Source organism: Camarhynchus parvulus, chromosome 3, assembly GCF_901933205.1.
Source record: "Camarhynchus parvulus chromosome 3, STF_HiC, whole genome shotgun sequence".
In the NCBI taxonomy this organism is placed as follows: Eukaryota; Metazoa; Chordata; class Aves; order Passeriformes; family Thraupidae; genus Camarhynchus; species Camarhynchus parvulus.
In genome coordinates, this window is record NC_044573.1 from 9,035,571 (window position 1) to 9,054,709 (window position 19,139).

Here is a 19,139-nt window from a genome sequence, read left to right on the forward strand (position 1 = left end):
GAGGGATGTGGCTGTGCTGGCGCCTGTGCAGGTGGATGCAGTGGACATGAATAAATTCGACTTTGTCCGCATCTGTTTTGCAGGTTTCCTCCTCGGGGTGAGAAAGAGCCCTGCCATGTCCCTGCCCCCTGTGTGGTGCTGCATGGTCCTGTGGGTGACAGTGGAGCTGCAGAGTGGCTGTGCCTGGCTGGGCTGTGAGCAGCTCCCTGCCCTGACAGCTCCCTGCCTCTCTAGGAGCAGCAGGGGCCACGTTTCTGTGTGCTCTGTCCAGCCTGAACGTGACCTTCTCCAGGGATGAGTGAGTGTGGGACTCTGCTGCTGAGCCTAAGCCAAAGCCAGACTGCTGGGAGCCATGCTCGCTGCTGGGCAGCTCCAGGGGTGTCCTGCTGGAGAACCAAGGAAAGGGAGAAAGGGAAAGCCAGTGGCTCCTCAGAGGGGGCAGATCCCTGGGCCACGACTCAACTCTCCCTCACTGCCTTCCCTCCACCAGCGAGGGAGACACCACAAATGACACCCTGGCATTAAGGCCCTGCCATTCAGGCAGGGCAGATTCCTCAAGAGGAAAAGTAACTTTCCCCCTTTCCTGCCTTCAGCTGGCCCCACTCAGATGTGTCAGGTGCATCAGCAATTCATTGCAGGCAGCCCTACAACCTCAGTGTGATCGCTGTATCTGGAACAGCCCCACAAGCTCCCCAGCATTTTTCCAAGGAATGCCTTGTGTTGACAGTGCTAACCAGTCTGCACAGCAGGAGGGGGGAAAAGCAGCTGGTAACTAATGCAGGGCTGTGGGGATTCGTGGATGTGTGCATGGTTCTGGTTTTCTCTATATTGTCCTATAACCCATGTGCATCACTGTGGGTTATGTCAGTGGAATTTTGCTGCTCAGCAGCTGTCCGGGCAATGTGAAGCCAGGCCCACTCATCCTTTTAACCATCAAAGGTACAATTCAATCCATTCATGGCTGCCTTGGGGCACTGCTCCACACATCTTTCACAGCAGCTGTGCCAGCTTGATTCATTCCCACCAACTTGACTCAGAAGCTGTGCTCTAATCTGTATCTGCTGATTGATCGGAGGTTAAAAATAAGCTGGATGACTTGACTGGTTCCTTGTTTCAGTTTCCCTGCTCAGTTATGCTTGTTCCAATCCCCCCCATGTCTTTGGTTGAGTGTTCCAATATGTCTTTTCTGCGGCAACGTAAGAAACATAACAACAGCTTCTCCTCACCACCGCCCTGTGCCTGGGAATGTGTGCCACAAACCCTTCCTTGGGCCTTGCTCTAATATGAACAGCTCTGTACTTAAAGGATGGAGCTGAATTTGGCCATGGTAACCTCCATCTCCTTGCTAAAGTCTGCTACACAAAGGTATTTGGTGTACAGTTTTGGTCACTGGAAAGGAGATAAAGAAAACAGAAAATAAAATAAAATAAGCAGCCCGGCTCTGAATGGATCATTATTTATTATGAAGTAGGACAGACTTTGCATTTAATAAAGACTGTTACTTGGGAGAACAGACTATCTCAATCTGCTCTCCAGGACTCATCCTATGAAACACCTGGTAGGTGCTATGAGAAGTTATTTGGCTCCCTCAGAGTTTCCAGCCTTGGGAAATTATGAGCAGTAGGACTTGAAACTTTGTGCGTCATTTCATTTATTAGAATAATTTTTCCTCTTCCCCGACACTTTATGTGCTATGTTCTGTATTAATAGTGTAGTAGCATTTCTCAATAGCACCATAATTTACTAATCCAACAAAGGGCAGGGATGTGTTTTATATTTCAAGAATTGTGACCAATGCTCTCATCTCTCTCCCAGAGAAACCTGAGGATATTGTTCCCCCCCCACATTGTGAAGTAAGAAGCAGAGCTTTCTCCCTGAAAATACCTGTCTTCCCTGTGAAGTGATCCTGGAGTTCCTTGTGCCTTTCATCCATCTGCTGTCAATTTAACTGGCTCCACGAGCTAGTGGCGCCTTCGTATGACCTTGCAAGCATTTACAAAATCTGGTTTCTATAAAAAAAATAAGGGGTGATCCGTATGTTTACCCTCTTTCTCAACTAACCACGTTTTGTTACTACCAGCTTGTGCTAGAACACATCCACGTCCTCCCCACCAGCTCAGGCCTGGATCTGGGATGCTCTGATGCCTTGGCCAAGTTCTCCAGCTGCCGAGGTGACCTCAGCGGAGCCGTCGCTGGCGCAGATGTGCGGCAGCTCTGCCCGGACCGCTGCGTTTCTGGAGACCTGGAGCACACTGCTGGGGCTCTGCAGCCCAGCAGATGTGGCAGAGCCTCCAGCACGGCTCAGACTGGGTGTGCACGGCCCTGACTGCCTCTGAACCCCTGGCTGGCACCACCTGGGCAGACAACACAGAGCTGGCCCTGCCCGGGGGCACCAGGCACGTGTCCGTCCGTGAGCTCGCAATCAACCTCACCCCAGAGGCCAACAGAGACACAGAAAAGATTTACAGGAAGCCATAGAAGGGTTTGGGTTGGAAGGGACCTTAAATGTCATCTATGTGTGTCTGTATATAGCAGAGGGAATTGCCTTTTATGTCTGTGTTGAATCTTTGAGCTCGGACTGACGGTGATGCCGGTCGGCTTTAACTCTGTGTGAGGTTCCATAAATGTGTGTCAGAGCACATAACCCCAAAATAGGCATTTCTCTAGTGACATTTAGCCTTGGTTGCCCAAATGAACACACTGACTTGCAGCAAGGCAGTCTTTCACAGAATGGAACTGTAAGTATTTATTTACCCAGGGTGTAACGTTAATCTTTCGTCAGAATGCAGATATGAGCTGCTTTATGACAGTTTGTAAACTTGCACTTTATAAAAATTTGGAAATAAAACCTTTGCCTAACAACAGTTGTGTTCTTGGAAATCAAGTTCCATCTACAGAAACCTTTTACGTTAGAGATACATCCCACATGTGAGTCATTGTTACAATTCAATAAATACTTTACAAAAATAATGCTAGCTTTTTTTTAAAAATTAAGACACTTTAAGACACCAGTAGTTCCTCCCAGGAAGCTTCCCTTAAAGAATAGCTTCTGCTGTAGGACACTGCATTCAGCATGAGAAAAATGGGGGAAAAGGGCTGGTTGCATCTTTCATCCCAGGGAACTTGTGGATTCCAGTTTTACTGTTCTCTAAAATAATAAACTTCCTTTTCTTAAAAGAAAGAAACAAGCAGATCCAAACATTCTTCATATTAAAAAGCTGGGAAGGAACTGTGATCTTTTTGGTCCTTTGACATAGATTTCTTCTCTGCCCTCACTCCTCCAAAGACTTACAGCATGCTCAGTTCACAGGTTCACAGCTGCTCTGGAAGCCCCAACAGCTGCAGCTCCGGATCAGAGATGTCTCCAGGAGGGGGCTGCTTGTAACTCTTGCAGAACCACTGCACCAGGACATTTTCTGGCCCGTAGGAAAACCACAGCTACATCTTCCTGCAAGCCTACCCCAGGTGGACTGCAAATACCTGAGCTAGAAGGTAACAGGAAGAATTCCAAGAGGAAAAATCGGCAGGGATTTTCTATATTCACTTTTGACTGTTACCCTTCAAAAAAAAATTCTTCCCTCCTTAGATATGACTGGTCATGAAACCAATTATAGAGAAAACTGATGCTGTAGGTGCATTAATCTTGTAAACCATTCCCATATGGAAGAGTACATTCTTCAATCCTATTGTTTATAACAACTTTTAAGTATGTGCCTCCTCAGCTGGGGCCTTGGGGCCTGATGATGATGGCAGCTACCCCCCACCCCCTTCATTAGGTTACAGATGGGAAATAAAATGAAATGCACATTATTACATGAACGTTATTGCAGTATAAAATCCTATCAGGACAAGACTTATGTATGGCTGTATGCAAAAATAGGTGTGTGTGAGACAGAGAGATATGTGCTTATAAATTACACACACTGTGAAAAATACTCATGTATTATATTACAACTATATACATTCATTAGAAAGGAACTGACCGGCCCCTGTCGAGGAGCCAGTGCAGCAGCCATCACCAGTTCTTTGGCATCCAGGAAACGAATGCTATTTTGCATCTGAAGAAAAGGAAAATCTTCTCAGTATTCCCTTGCTTCTTGAAACTGCTTGTAGTAGTCCTCGTCTGAGGGGTTTTCCGTACACTTCTGCCCGTTGTTGGGAGGCCGGGCTTCGTTGTAGCGGCTCCAGTCCCCCTTGCATATGATCCAAGGCAGAATGTCCACTTTGTAGTGGAGCTCTGCTGAGAATTCGATGCTGATCAGGTTGGGTGTCCCTGCCCCCTTGCCCCTGGTGATCAGCTGCATGCTGTCATCGTAGCAGCAGTGCTGTGCTGCCAGCGTGGTGCTCTCCAAGGACAGCATGGAGCGGATGCAGTACCGCGCCGTGGGCTTGTAGATCTCCAGCTTTTCCTTTGGACCACTCGCATCCTTCCAGCGGAAGTTCTTCCTCTTGAGCCGGTCAAAGATTTCAGCAGTGCTGTAGGCAACCTCTCTGGGGTAGGAGCAAGGGCAGCTGGGGAGGTCGTTGACCACTTTGTGCATGTATTTCTTCAGGAACTCGCTCTTGCAGCTCATCCATCTCTCACAGCTGTCAGTATCTGTTTCAGGGCAGGAAAAGGAAACTTAAGATACATTAAGCAGCATCCCAGTTGGTGTGATCAGTGACAGCAGCTGAGTCAAGTGTAGCTGTTCAGCACTGTCGCCCTGATTTTTAAAGTTTTTCTAAGCCTTCTGAAGTTTATGTTCTTGTAATGAACTTTCTCACACACTTTATGTAAATAACTAATTGTTTTGCATTCTTTTATGGAAGGAGATAAATTTAATAGACTGTTGGTTTGTCCAGTGTCATTGGAGAGGTGGCACTGTCACCCTCCAATCCACTGTCACTTTTAGAAATCTATAAGAAATTAGAAGTTCTCTTTTTACCATCAGAAAGCTGCGTGTCCTCATCGTGTTATTTCATGTCCTACAGTGACACAGCACGAGTGCTCTGCTGCAGAAAGAAAGGGCAGTCACAGTTTGCTGCCCTGCCCACAGTGTATTACTGTGCTGTCCTGTCAGATAAAGAAATCACCTGTGACTGACTTCAGGGCTAGTCTGAGTTACAGGGCAGAACCAGGCCAGTGGGAATCTGTGACACTTTTTCTACCCGGCAAATTCTAATTAAGCTACTGATATCCCCATGAGGCACAAGAGACACTACCATGGGTTGCTAAGTAGCAGAAAAAGGGAAATTACAGTGATGTGGTGCCAGTCTCCAGTTAGAGCCCTCAGTCAGAACACACTGAACAGGAAAAATGGCAGTCAGATGATGAAGGATTAAGTTCCAGATGATGCTAGAGATTCCAAGATAGCAAGCAAGGCCTGTATTACTCTTTCTGAAGTACATTTTAGACCCTAATTTAGTCTTTCTTTAAAGAACAAATATTTTTTTTCTATTTGATATTCACTTTTCAAGCATCAATATCTCAAACATGGAGACTGACATCTTATCTGGCAAATGCAGCCAGAAGTGATTCAGGTTCTGAAAGGACATATGTGACAAAAGATCAGAGTGGCTGTACATGAGCAGGAGTTTATGGTGCCAGAGGCATGATGTACAGCTGGGATTAAAGAGATTTGTAGACCAGTAGCATATTTAATACCAGCACTTCATTATTTTGCAAGACTCTTGGGAGAATCTAGGTAAACATCTCCTGCCTAAAACATTATTTAAGGTGTCTATATCATCCTATGGGCTGTCAAAAACCACCTGCATATCTTGCTCCACACTTACTTTAAGGGGACTCTGCAGGAGAGAAATTAACTGGGACCTAAAACTCTTGCAGCACACATTCTTGCAAAATATTTACTTAGTGATCTGTGTCCTGTTTTTCTATCTCCTTAAAGAGTCTCATCCTGGCTGTCATTAACTATTGTGCTCTGCTCTCCCACAGTAGGGAGGTGCTGGGTTACACTGTTTATTCAATTAATCCAGCATCCAGTGTCTCTGAGTGGCCACACTGTGGTTTCATTGAAGGGACGAAATCAGAACATTGCAGATGTTGGACTGAGTTTTAGATAGCTCAGAATCAAGCCATGCCCTATAAAATTGCTTTGGCTACTCCCACTGCAGCACACAGAGCTATAAAAGCAATGCACGCTCATAAAAGTCATTGTCCTTTTTTTCTTTTTAATTTTTCTGATGTGACAGCTGTGTTCTTTTACATGAAATGAAAATGCTTTTACAGGGTCTTCCATTCGAGGCTATTTTAATCAAAATAATAAAGACTGTTTGATCCCCCTCCATTACTGTGGAGTCTTACAGCTCTTTTCTGAATAAGGACAACAAATAACCCTTTTATGATGAAACAAGCACAGAACTTAAGAGGAGAAAGATTCTACGACCAAAGCAAATTTTCAGATCACAAATGTGAGCAAGATAACAAATGGCTGTTACTAAATGTTAAACTCAGTATCTCGGTCCCACAGGACTAAGAAAATCCTAAGGAAGTCTCTTATCTGTTACTGAAGGATTGGCTAGGCTGCTTACCAACTTCAAACAGTTTGGTTGCATTGAAGTCTTCACTCCCTGCAAGCAAGCTCACTTCTGTGGCAGCTGTCCGGAAGGTATCTTCGATCCCTAGGACAAACACGAGTTAGTGCTGCTGGTGTTTCCCCACTCCAACACAATGGAACCAGCTGCCTCCTCGCCTCCCCTTCTTCCCCAGGCTCTGCAAGGTGCTTTGTTTTGGCAGGGAACCATCCTGAAGCTGCTGCTGGACTGTTCTTTTAAAACCATAATGACCAAGGAACCTGTGCTGTTAATAAGGTAAAACAGAGTGTCAGGGCTGAAGGCAGGTCAGGAACCTCATCTCTGCATGTGGGTAACCATTTCTCAAGGAAGAATGATGCTGTTACAAGAAGACTGATGCTTGTTGGTCTCTCCCAGTGCCAGGCAGTTAAAAGGTGTGAGTAGGCAAGAGATAACCAACCTCTCCAAAAAATTCCATCCCCACCATTTTACAGCTGTCAAGTAAAATATCAGGATCTCAACATATGAGGATTTACCAGCAGCCTCCAGTTAATTGTTTGCTACCAGCTGACACAGAGATTGCCAGAAAAATGATCTTGCCAAAGTAAACATCCTTTTGTTGCTGCTTTAGTTCAGCCTATTGAGGTGCCTAGCATTTCTGTGCCATGCAGGCTTAACACCAGTAGGTTTTACGGTTTTTTCCCTTTCCTCTTTATTGAATTAAAGGCCTCTAAAGAGAACTGAAAGATCTTTAAGATGTGATAACTATATGATTAATAATGAAGTCTATTCACCATCCATTTTCTTGCCAATGATCTTTCTCCTGATCTCCTGAACTGGGGCATAATAGTGGCTTGCAAAGCTTCAAAACAGCCTCAGGCCAATTTTCAACAAAATTATCATAGAGTTTTGCCTTAACTCCAGCACTAGATGTAGAATAATAGATACCCAAGAACCCATTACAAGGCAGTAATTCACTGCGGGAATTATAAACAGCAGAAGCTGAGCTTTGACCTTGTAATTTCGAAAATGTCAGCACAGCATCAAAGAGTGAATATATTTTGCTTGCTGATCGTTGGAGGTCTCTTGTATGACATAATATATTCTTTCAAGTTTGCCACTTTTTGGTGCTAGCTGGTAATAAATACTAGAGAATATAACTGGGGGTTACTTGCTTTCTTCTGGAATTAACTCCTTATTATTGAGGTTTTAGGATGCATGAGAGCATGCAGAAACATTTTTCCCTGAACTGCCTCGCAGTTGTTGCTTTGCAATGGAGACATGGATCTATCTGCAAGTCAGAAACTTCTCTCCAACTCTCTCACCAAGTCTTCTAAGTCTCCTCTCCAGCAGTGCTGACATTTTACTTCCCATTAAAAAAGCCTGACCTCCAGCTTAAAAATTTCTGCCTTTCTGAGTCATTAAGTAAACTGAGAGTAATGCATACTACCACGACTTGTGTTTTCACTTCTCTCTGATCTTGGGAAGTAATGAACTTGCACCTATCCCCTGCATTGTGGCAGCTACTGCATGACAAATTGGTCTAAATTAAAACACACAGCAACATTTAAAAAACAGTTTTCCATAGCAGCTTCAAATTTTCATGATTGCTTGAGTGCTCAGCTCTGATTTTGCCAAAGTGAAGATGGTAAGTGTGTGATGGTAAGGACACTTCAAAATGTCAAATCCTGTGAATAGGTAGGAGCTAAGGCTCCTTGGCCATATTTTCTGAATATATTCAAGCCAAAACTACACATTCCTTCGTCCCTCTTCACGATGCAAGCAATGCCATCCCCTTCACAGCAAAACAGGAGCTCACTGAGGTAACACCACAGCCGGTTGGAATTCTAAAACAGCTCCAAATTTGTTTCAGGGGAGTAGATCACACCCTTTAGAACACAAAACACCCATGCACAAAAACGACTGCCATGACCTAGAGAAAGCCTGTACTTGTCTTTTAAGTCCCAGGGGATGATGTCTTTTAAGTCCCAGGGGATGATGTCTTTTAAGTCCCAGGGGATGGTGGACCACATCTAGCAGTGCATCATTACTACAAATAAACAGCGTTGAAAATCTCTTTTGCCCGCCGGCACCCTTACCTTGCCACGGAGCACACAGCCCCCAGGCTCTGTGTGCAGGAGGGCTCTCTCCACCCCTGCCCACCCATCCCTGCTCCCCCTGGCAGCAGTTCCCAGGAGCAGCTCCCACCTGGGCAGCTGGGCCTGTCGCAGGTGCGGGACTCGGTGGCGGTGCAGGCGTAGCCGCAGGACCGCGTGCGCTTCTGGCTGCCGCTGCCGCAGGTGACGCTGCACGGGGACCAGGGGCTCCAGTCGCCCTCACCGTCCATGTAATCTGTTCACAGGACAAATGCGAGGAAGGAAATGAGGAAACAAGACTCCTGCTACCCAAAAACTACTGTGTGGTGGTTTTTGTCAAGCAGGCAAAGCACGAATGGAATCCAGATGTCTCTACCTGAAGCTGGGGCCGAGTGCCAGGCGCGAGCCTGCTGCTTAAATGGTTTTCACACTTGGTGCTCCTCAGGGAATTGCACGAAACATTATTTGAAAAAATATTTCCTTTCTCTTTTGACCTTTTGGCTGCTGAGGATCCTCAGCTGCAAAGCTCGGTCGTGAACTAACAGTACCCATCTATTCACGTCATTTCCCTGCATACAGGAATGTGTTTGTGGACCACAGACTAATCAGGCAAAGGATAAATTGAGTTTTCTTTTTCATCTTTTCAAAGCACACAACAGTACTCAGTTTTTGGGCAAGATGCATGTTATGGGAAGCTAAGGGTCATGAGTGAAAATCACAATTTTGTTTTTCAGTCCCTTGAACGGGGAATATTGCTATGAGAGCAGGGAAGTGGATGCTTTTCTTGCACCAAGAACAACATGCAATATTTAGTGTTTCATGTGAATTATTAAATAACATCAAATCTGACTATTTCTTAGAAGGAACCTTATGAAAAAGAAACACGATTTTGTTTTCTTCTGGCAGACAGCCAAAGGCACGGGACACCAAAACAAAAAGCTGATGTGCTGTGAGTACCTAAACCTTTCAGAACCAGCTTCCTTTGTGTGCTGTGTAAACTATTGCACATCCCACCATGTGAAGGCCACCCAACAAAGACCATGAACCTGTCCCAGCTTTCTTGTCTCCCCACTGGCCTCCCTAGCTGAGGGAACATTTGGCTTAATGGTTTTCCCTGCAACCTACAGGAGATATTTTACTGTGATCATAACTTGCAGCTGTAGCTCCTTTGGGTACACCGCCACTGACAGCAAAGCAAAATCTGGTTTAGTGGCTCTGAGGCTGCCCTGCTCTATAGCTCTAGGTGAGAGTACCTAAGCTACAGCAAAGCCAGGGAGGATCCCTGCCTTGCCTGGCCTCTGTGCTACACACTTTCCCCACGGCCATGCTGTCTGTGGGCTTCCTGAGCTGGTTAGCAGAACACGTAACTTGATTTGTTCCATATGCAGCGACTGACAACAGCTCTGGGGGGTGCTATTAAACATTTATTGCCAGGAGTATGGGAAGGTTATAGATCTCACTCAGAGCAAGCTGCCTAGATGTGAGTTCCTCGTGGCAAGGACCTTACATGTTTCTCCTCCTTTTCTGACAGGGCTGATGATGGGGAAGCTGCCGCACTGGAATCAGGTGTCTGTGGTGGGATGTGGGTGTGAACACGGCTAACGTCAGTGTGCAAGACCTGTGGTTCTGGGATTTGCCAGCAGGCAGGCACCACAACAGTCCAAAAATGCATCAGATGTCTCAGGAAAATGTGATCTGCCCACTATGCCTGGCCCTGCTCTTCTTCCCAGCTCCTTTCCAATTCTTTTATCTCCATGCGGCTGGCGAGGAGGAGGGCAGGAGAGCAGGCACAATTCCTGTCAAACAGATGCCCAGGAAGGGCAGGGAGAGCCCTTGGCAGTGGCAGGAGGGGAGAGAGACACACACAGGAAAGGTATGAACGTGTCAGTGGGTGGAACATCTACACCCCTCATGGGCAGGATCTCCTACTGCATCCTCCTGGACAGCATTTTAGGTTAGACAAAAGGACAGGAGCTGTTTCCAGCTAGCTGGATGCTCTGGTGTGCAGCAGGGAGCTCTAGGATAATTTTTAGACCTACCTACCTTATGTTTACAGTGCACTATGAAGCACACTATTGAATATACCATGTTAGATTTTCAGCTGCAGCTCAATCTGTTCTTCCTGTTTTCATATTTGTAATTCTTACTATGATTTTTCTATCACGATTAACTTATATGAATAACTACCTAAGATATGAATTCTTGCAAATAAATCCAGCCCACAAATAAATACAGGTGCAAAAAGAACGGATAGATTTCATCTTCTGGTTTCAAAATTTAATACATATGTATGTGTTTAAACATACTTTTATTCCACAGTTTTTATTCCATTAAAAACTCTCTCTTGATTTTTAAGATTCTAGTACTTCAAGTCAGTCAAACCATGGAAGAACAAGTTTGTTTTACCCAAGCACTATGCAGCATCTGGAGAGTAACAACAGAAATGCCAGGGTAAAAGTACCATGGCTTTGACACCTTGTTCTGACTAAAAGTAATCTGTATTTACACACAACTTAAATTCAAGGGGCTCTTCCTGTGAGCACAGTTTAGCTCACCTCCCTTGGGCCATTCCCATGTGGATAGTCACAGCCTGTCAGGGCAGTGAAGAGCTGCAGCTCTTCTCTGTTTCTAGTTTCTGCAACTATTTCATATAACAAGCTGAAAACAATTGTTTTCCCCATGACACATCTGGAAGAATATTACACACACAAAAATACACAATGTTCCTGCTGCACACGCCACTCCCCACACATGCACCAACATAACTCATCTTATTTGTGTATCCACCAAATACTACCACATTTCACATCTTGCTTATTTATCCAATAGTTATATTCTGGTTCCCAAACCACCACACGATTCTAAATTTGTACTTACCCTTACTCTAAAAATAAATATGAAACCTTGTTTCCTCCACTTTTGTAAAAAAAGCACACGTTGGACTAAAAAAGGCCCTCTTCTGGGATAACTGGTATGATTTTCAAGATTATAGACTTACTAGTGGAATGCAGCTACCACAGCACAGCTTGTGCATTTGCACAGATTTGTATTTGAAAGCTGATGAACAAAAGCCACATGTTGAAAAACTCTATTTTGCTTGAATCTCAGCCACGCCTCACCATTCTCGTTCCCCCTCCCACGCTTGTTTTTGACAATCCCAAGATGCCCAACAAACCCACCGTACTCTGGCTGCTCCTTGGACTGGAACGCCCGGTGACTGGGTGCATGGCTCTCCCACCCACCCAGCGGGTTTAGGAAGTTGCTGTCCTCAGTGGTGCTGTCGTATTTGTAGTCCTGGTCACCGCTGCTCATGCGAGTCAGAGTGGAGGACCTGTGCCACCAGCTCCTCCAGTCGGGCGATGGGGCTGGCCAGCTGGGCTTGCTGCCCTCCTTCTGCAGCTCCTTGTCTGGCTCTGCGTCAGGGCTGTCCACCACTTCAATGGTAACCTGCGGGATTCAGAGCAGACCAGCCTGACTGTCAGTGCCTCCTCTTTGTCAGGGGGGAAACTTTCCACACAGCAAAGACAAGGTCTGGTGTTGGTGAGGGTCCCCAGGACGAGGGAAGAGATGAATATGACTCCATGTTCTCAGAAGGCTGATTTATATTATATTATATTATATTATATTATATTATATTATATTATATTATATTATATTATATTATATTATATTATATTATATTGTATTATATTGTATTATATTATATTATATTATATTATATTATATCATATCATATATCATATCATATCATATTATATTATATCATATTATATTATATCATATCATATTATAACATATTATATCATATTATATTATATTATATTATATTATATTGTATTATATTATATTATGAATACTATACTAAAACTATACTAAAGAAATAAAGGATGCAGACAGAAGGTTTAACAAGAATGAATAACAAAAACTCGTGACTCCTCAGAGCCTCAACACAGCTGGACCGTGATTGGCCATTGAGTTAAAACAATTCACACGAAACCAATCAAATATGCACCCATTGGTAAACAATGTCTAAGCCATATTCCAAAGCAGCTGAGGCTTCTCAGCTTCCCAGGAGAAAATCCTGGGCAAAGAGGAATCTTCAGAAAATATCACGGTGACAGACAAGGTGCTGCCTGGCAAAGGGGCTGTGCAATACCATGGGTCTGGCATGTTGTAAACCATGCGTGGATTACTGAGCGCAGAAACGTGCAGAGGGTGAGTGATTCCTGCTGCTACCTCTGCTGAATCAGACCTCGGAACCAAGGCTAGGAAAAATCCTGCACAAAATAATAACCCACACTGTGCCTAAAACCCTCGCAGCAGAACTCTCTGCCTTATGGGGAAAATGCATTTAGAGCCTAACATATATGACCAGGAAAAAGAAAACCAAAGCTGTGTTCTATGCTGAGGCTGAATTTGAGGCAAGCATGGAGCACACCAGTGTGCAGAGGCTGTTCTAAGGACTTGGGCTGACTCAAGATAAGCAAGGCCATATGTGAGAAGGTCAAGATGCAGAGCCCAGGTGTTGCTGGGTTTGCATCTGTCTCGCCCCTCTGGCAGCAGCCCAGCTGTTACTGCTGCATGAAACCACACTTTGTGGCAGTGATGGGAGCCAGCAGCTCCTCTGACCATTGCTGAGTGAGCCACTTGCTGCAAAGCCCTTTAAAGTAGGTCCTTTTGTCATGCTGGGAGAGCATAATGACCTGTTATGGTCAACCTGTTTATGGTTTCTAACAGAAGCCCAGAACCAAAATTCAGAGTTTGCTGCCCAGTTCCCTCACAGACATCACAAATGTCAGGATCATTCTGCATAGGAGCAACCTTTGATTATTGCTTTCTGTGCTGAACAATGTGTAATTGTAAAACTCTTGGATAAATACTGTGTATGCATATAGGTGGCCATTTAGGTAGAAGCAGAGACTCTCCATCAGAAACCTTGGCTCTGTGAGTCATGCAAGCATTGCCTGGCCACAGATAGATCATAAAATGCTCTGATGTTTCATGCTAATATGGTTCAGCGATTACACTGGACTGGCTAAACAACCAGAAGTGACTGTCAGATGCATCTATAATGTTTAATAGGTACAGAGGCATTTTCAGCCTTTCAAGATGATACACAATGAAAATCAGGTTGTATAAAACAGAAACAATGCACTGTTATGCTAAAAGTAATTTACACAGCTCTGTGGACGGGCATTGTACATAAAAGATTAGTTTTAGACAATTGTTATTACTAAAATCACAAGACACACACAAGAAAAAGAAAGAAAAGGTCACAGCTACCTGTGATCCACAGGCTGTGACACTGGAAGCAAAGCAGAGCTGTTGTATCTTCGGAGCTGCAAACACAAACAATGCCCACACATCCTTTCTTTGGAGACAGGAGATTTTGAACCTATTTCATGCTTTGCATTTTACCATAGACCAGGCCATTGAAATGAAAAAACTTGCAGGCTACTAGGAAGCTCCACTGGGAAAAGAGCAAGAGCAAGGGAAAGTGCAGCTGTCAGCCTAATAGCTTCTTTACACAAAGGGTATTTCACTCCCAGCCTAAATATGGAATTGGAATGGTTACTTCATTAAACCTCAGTTTCTACAGACCAAGAATGAAAATGGATTTCATAAGCTTGAAAACATCAGAGTCAGTTCAGGGATTCAGAACTGTTACCTCTATCCAAGCAAAACAGAGTTTTCACAAGAAATGAAAGGAAATGGCTTTGCTGAGCAGCAAACACTGCCAGTGGTGGGGCTTTAGTACTCCCCACCTGGAAATCAGTACAATTCTAGTACTTTAGCAGCAAGTATTTTTAGGACCACACTAACTGTCTGAGCAACAACTCAGCAAAGTGGAAAAAACCAAACCCTCTGATTTAAAAAAATGATAATTGCTCCATATGCTTTGATAATCTGTAGCTGTATGAAAGTCAATCAGCGTGAACTGGCATTATTTCAGCCAAGGACAATTTGAAGAACCACAAGAACTTGATTTTAAATAATGATTGATGATGCCAAGTCAGCTTAAGGAAAAGAAGGTTTGCAGGGACAGAGAAACATCTGCTGAGCTTGGTGAGGAAAGGCAGGTGGAAACATGCACACTTCCAGCGTCACCAGACCTCCAGCAGTGCTGCCACTAACTTACTTCCAAGACTGGAATATCTGTGCAATCGGCCACTTCAGTCTGTTTTTCCCTCTGAGGAAGCTTATTAGAAAGGCCTCTAAAATGAGTTTTCCAACTCACAGCCAATTTAAAAACCAAAAACACCAAAAGCAAAATCCAGTGTTGTAGTCTGATACATATCTATGTTCCCCTCTGCACTGCTTTAAGCTTTGATTACCAAGGTGTTTATTGTGGAATAAAAATCATACAGTGAAAGAAATTCTGTAAAGAATCCTGGGATAGTCTGAGCTGCCACTCTTGGAAATCAGAAGCCATCTTCAACGGACTCTGGTGTTTCCAGGGACTTGGCTTAATGGACCTTCCAGAGGCACAATCCTAGTAATCCCTCCTCCATTCTATGACCTAGAAGTTAGGGCAGAATTGTGAGAACAGCTCACTGCTGTTTCAGCGAGCAATTGCTCCCTTATCCCACTCTAAAATTTTGAAAAATGAGCTTTCACTGAGTTCTTCCCAGTACTCACAGATAGACTTACAGTGTTAGTTCATGACTGCACTTACACATATGCTTCTACACATGCATGGCATGGAAATATGTAACTTGTGTGATCAGTTTCTATATTGGAGGCTGTTTATAAAAAGGAATAAAGGAATAAAGGAATTAGAGAATAAAGATCAAGAACTAGAGTAATACAAACCAGGCGTTTAGAGAAGCTCTGGAAAAGCTTTCATACTGTGTAAGTATTCCAACAAAAACATGTTCTCTTAAAAATTAAAAAACAGATCTGGTTTAGCAGTTCTATCTTGGAGCCTGTTTTAGAGGCCCATTTCTTCTTCCAGTGATTATCAAAACTGTAAAGATTTTTCTCAAGCTTCCCAAAATGTCTGTGGTAACACAGTTCTTGTATAAATCCACAGTCATCCCCAGAAGTATTCAAACCTAAAATAAAGCCACTTCTTTTATGGTTGTATGAGCTAGGAATAAGGTCATTCATCTGAAAATTGTTAAAAACAATTGGCGTAGGCACATTAAAACAACAGATTTGCAGGCAATTTCTAATGAAACAAGTGTATCATGCACAGATGTCTCCAGACACCAACATCCAATTTTCTCCCGGCCAAAAATATACAGAAGATAAATATTATCCCAGCCTGCTAGAGTGCACAAAAAGTTCTGTGTTCTTTGTCCTGTTTACTGAGACAATGTTTCTGAATTCACTTTGCTGGTGTAAACATTGCCCTAAGTGACCAGAAGATTATGTTTCAGGAAGAACTATGTTTGTGATGTTGTGCAAGCAGCAGATCCTACAGCATTTCTATCCTGTTCTTTTCATGCAATTGATGCAAATTTTCCATAGAGAACTTGTCATTCTGGGTAAGATAGACATGTGCCAGTCAGCAATGAGGTAAGTATAACAGGAGAACAGAAACAAGTTCAGTATGAGACTGAGATGGTACATCTGGCTTTACATCACATAATTTCAATTAAAATGCTATCAGCAGTGGCAATAATTTACTTCTGGTTGTGTCATGTCACTTGGAACAGTTTTCTGGACTTGAAAAGTGAAGGTCCCTCAAGCTTTGTTGGGAGCAAAGAAGACAATGTGACTTGAGACCTGAAACTTCTATTTAATGTTGGCAATCCAATTTGCAATCTCCGATGAGCCCAAATAAACCCCAGAAATAAAAATGTGTTCCAGCCCTGAATTCTGCACTCTGCAGTGAGCTCTTGTTACAGCATGACACAAGGAAACCTGCAAAGCTCTGGTGTTGGCAGGAGTTTAACCTTGGCACCCTGGACTTTCTGCCCACACAAGGCTCTCCAGCTGGAACAACCAGCTCCTGCAAGGCTCCACTGTGCTTCCAGCGCTGCACCTGGCAACAACTGCTTTGCTACAACCTCAAAGTGTTAAAGCTTACAGGCACTACAAGAAATAAGCAGTACTGGGGCCCTCTGGCTCTTCCTGTGCTAAATTAGAGATGAGACTGGTAGGACTGGTCAGACACTGTTGAGTCTCTTGTGATAACACCAAAAGGGCGTTGCTTTCCAATGCACTGAAACCAGCAGCTTCAAAGGACAAATATAAATGATAGCTAAAAAGTTCATCTAATAAAATATGTGAAAAGTGACGTTGTGATGCAGGTGGAGGTGAGGGAAATGTCCATGGGTGAACCTGGAGAGGAGCTGAGGCCTGCAGTTCTTTTTTCAAAGCAGATCACACAGCCTTGTTTCTATGTAGTTGTGTATGTTCCTAGAGTGGGTGGTTTTGTGTAGATGTGTTTCTAAGACAAGGCAGTAACCCAGTAGGTATCAAAGAGAGAAAATAGGTAACAAGTAGGTAACACAGCAAACACAGCAGCACAGGAGTGGTGCGGCTGGTGAATGTGGCCACAGGCCTCATGGCAAATGGCAAAGACCAAGCAGGCATTAACTTCTTCTTCTTTAAAAGCACTCCTGTCAATTAACATGGTTATCAACATGGTTTTAAACAGGAATCCTACCTGTTTCTGTGCAGTTTTCACCCAGAACCTGTCACCTCATCAAAAAGTTTAACACATCCATTACAACTGGAGCTCACCCAGCTGGGCTTCAGCTCTACTGGTCATGAGGCTTGACCAAGACCTAAGTTCAGTGAGGAACATTAATATCAACAAAATGCCCTTATTGCCCTGCAGCTGTGACAAGGCTGGATAGGGCTCTGAAGAACCTGATCTGGTGGAAAGTGTCCCCGCCCATGGCAGGGGGAATTAAACTAGATTATCTTGAAGGTCCTTCCCAACCCAAACCGCTCCACAGTTCTATGAGTTTTCCCTTTTCTGCTCATTTGTCATGGTGTCAAGCACTGGGGGAAGCAGCAAAGCAGTGCCACAACAGAGCAGCACACCCCCTGTCCCTGTTTCAGTACATAAACCTGGGAAACCACTAATAAAAAGAAAAGGTGAGGGACAAGAGCAAGAGTTCAATTGCAGGTTGAAACATCTGGCTTCAAACAGAGGGTTGGCTGCAGAGAGAGGAGAGGTTGTAGAAGGCTGTTTGGAACAGACATGAAAAACCCATCAGAAATGGAAAACAGGCAGGTTCCTGCACACCTCCCATGTGACTTCATTCTGCTGCTCAGGGGAAAAAACAATTCTGGCTTTGAATAACAACCCTGACCAATTACAGGGTCTGCATAGGCATCCCTTGGCTGGTGTGTCAAACAAGTGCAAACCTAGACAGCAGGGATTTTCCACTTGTGAAAGGAACTGAAAAAAAAGTGTAATCAGTTTTTATAATCACCTTATCATCTAGAAGTCTTCCATGCATTGACAGAATTGTTAAAATGACAAAAAAGGAAACAAAATACCCCAAACCAAGCAGCCAGTCTGTGCTCACTGTGGTTACTCTCAACAACCAGTGTGGAAGCATAGCTGAAGCATAAAATGCCACTTTAAATGATGGGAGATTTTACAAGGCTAGAACACCACAGGAAGGCCAAGGAGGGTTGTCCTGGTCATGTATGCAAAGAGTCACTTGGATTACTGCAGCTCTGACTGTTGCTTCTGAGGGTTTTCTAGAGACAGTCTGCTGGACTGACATTATCATCTAATAAATATGGCAGTACCTGGGGTAATCTGAATCCTCTGATGGTGTTCTGATACTCACTTTTAGTTCTTCACTAAAACAGCACATATCAGGGCATGATACAGCAAGCATAATCCCACAGAGAACCAGAAGAACCAGAGAAGAAATGGCCCTAAAGAGAACTCACTGGAGTATTTTTTCCACCTGCATTTTTGGAAGAATTTTATGCCTCTTTCTTGGATTTCTAATTCCCAGGTAAAATTTCCATTAAAAAATGTTATTTTTGGTTTATGCAGTAGAAGGAAAAAGAGGTTTTGAGTCTTTGAGAAGAAAATGTGGCCATTGTGCTATCTTAAAACAGAGGCTGTTTTCTCCTATCCAGCCTCTCAGTCCTAGGAGGACTCTTTAAGTCAACACTCCCAGAATTGTAACTACAGATCTGGGAGCCATTGTGCAAAAAGACAAATAAGCATCAATTCTGTTTTCACCTGCTAAATAGCTGATGAGAAATTTGCAAGTCAACAAGTGTCTCTGTTTCTGTTCAGGTCAGTATAGTACTGTTTAACAAGCAAGAATTCACTATAATCCTGTTTTTTCGTAAAAGAGTAGGCCAACTTTTACAACGTTTAGGCAAAAAAATAAACTTTCTCTGACTCTGTAAGGAATTAATGGGAGTTTTATGTCCATGAGGATTGACCAGCTGTAAGACTGTCAAACAAGAACTTAAAGAAGCTTTGTGTAATCACTATTTACTCACCTAAATAAGCAGAGTAAATTCAGAGTAAATAAAATGTAGAACTTAGGAAGCCTCTTTCTGAAAGGGCTCAAGCTTGTGCACAAGAGCTCTGGG

The 19,139-nt window shown here is 43.8% G+C and overlaps 1 protein-coding gene across 1 annotated transcript in view; it reads right to left on the bottom strand.

The window, feature by feature from the left end:
- Positions 1-1,453: 1,453 nt before the first annotated feature.
- Positions 1,454-19,139, bottom strand: part of ISM1 (isthmin 1) — a 42,871-nt gene continuing 25,185 nt past the window's right edge. The window contains exons 3-6 of the mRNA XM_030945755.1: positions 11,789-12,056; positions 8,722-8,865; positions 6,532-6,621; positions 1,454-4,597 (exon numbers count right to left, since the gene is read on the bottom strand). Of these exons, the coding sequence (XP_030801615.1) occupies positions 4,080-4,597; positions 6,532-6,621; positions 8,722-8,865; positions 11,789-12,056 (1,020 nt within the window). The 3' untranslated portion in view covers positions 1,454-4,079. The remainder of the gene's footprint in view (positions 4,598-6,531; positions 6,622-8,721; positions 8,866-11,788; positions 12,057-19,139) is intronic.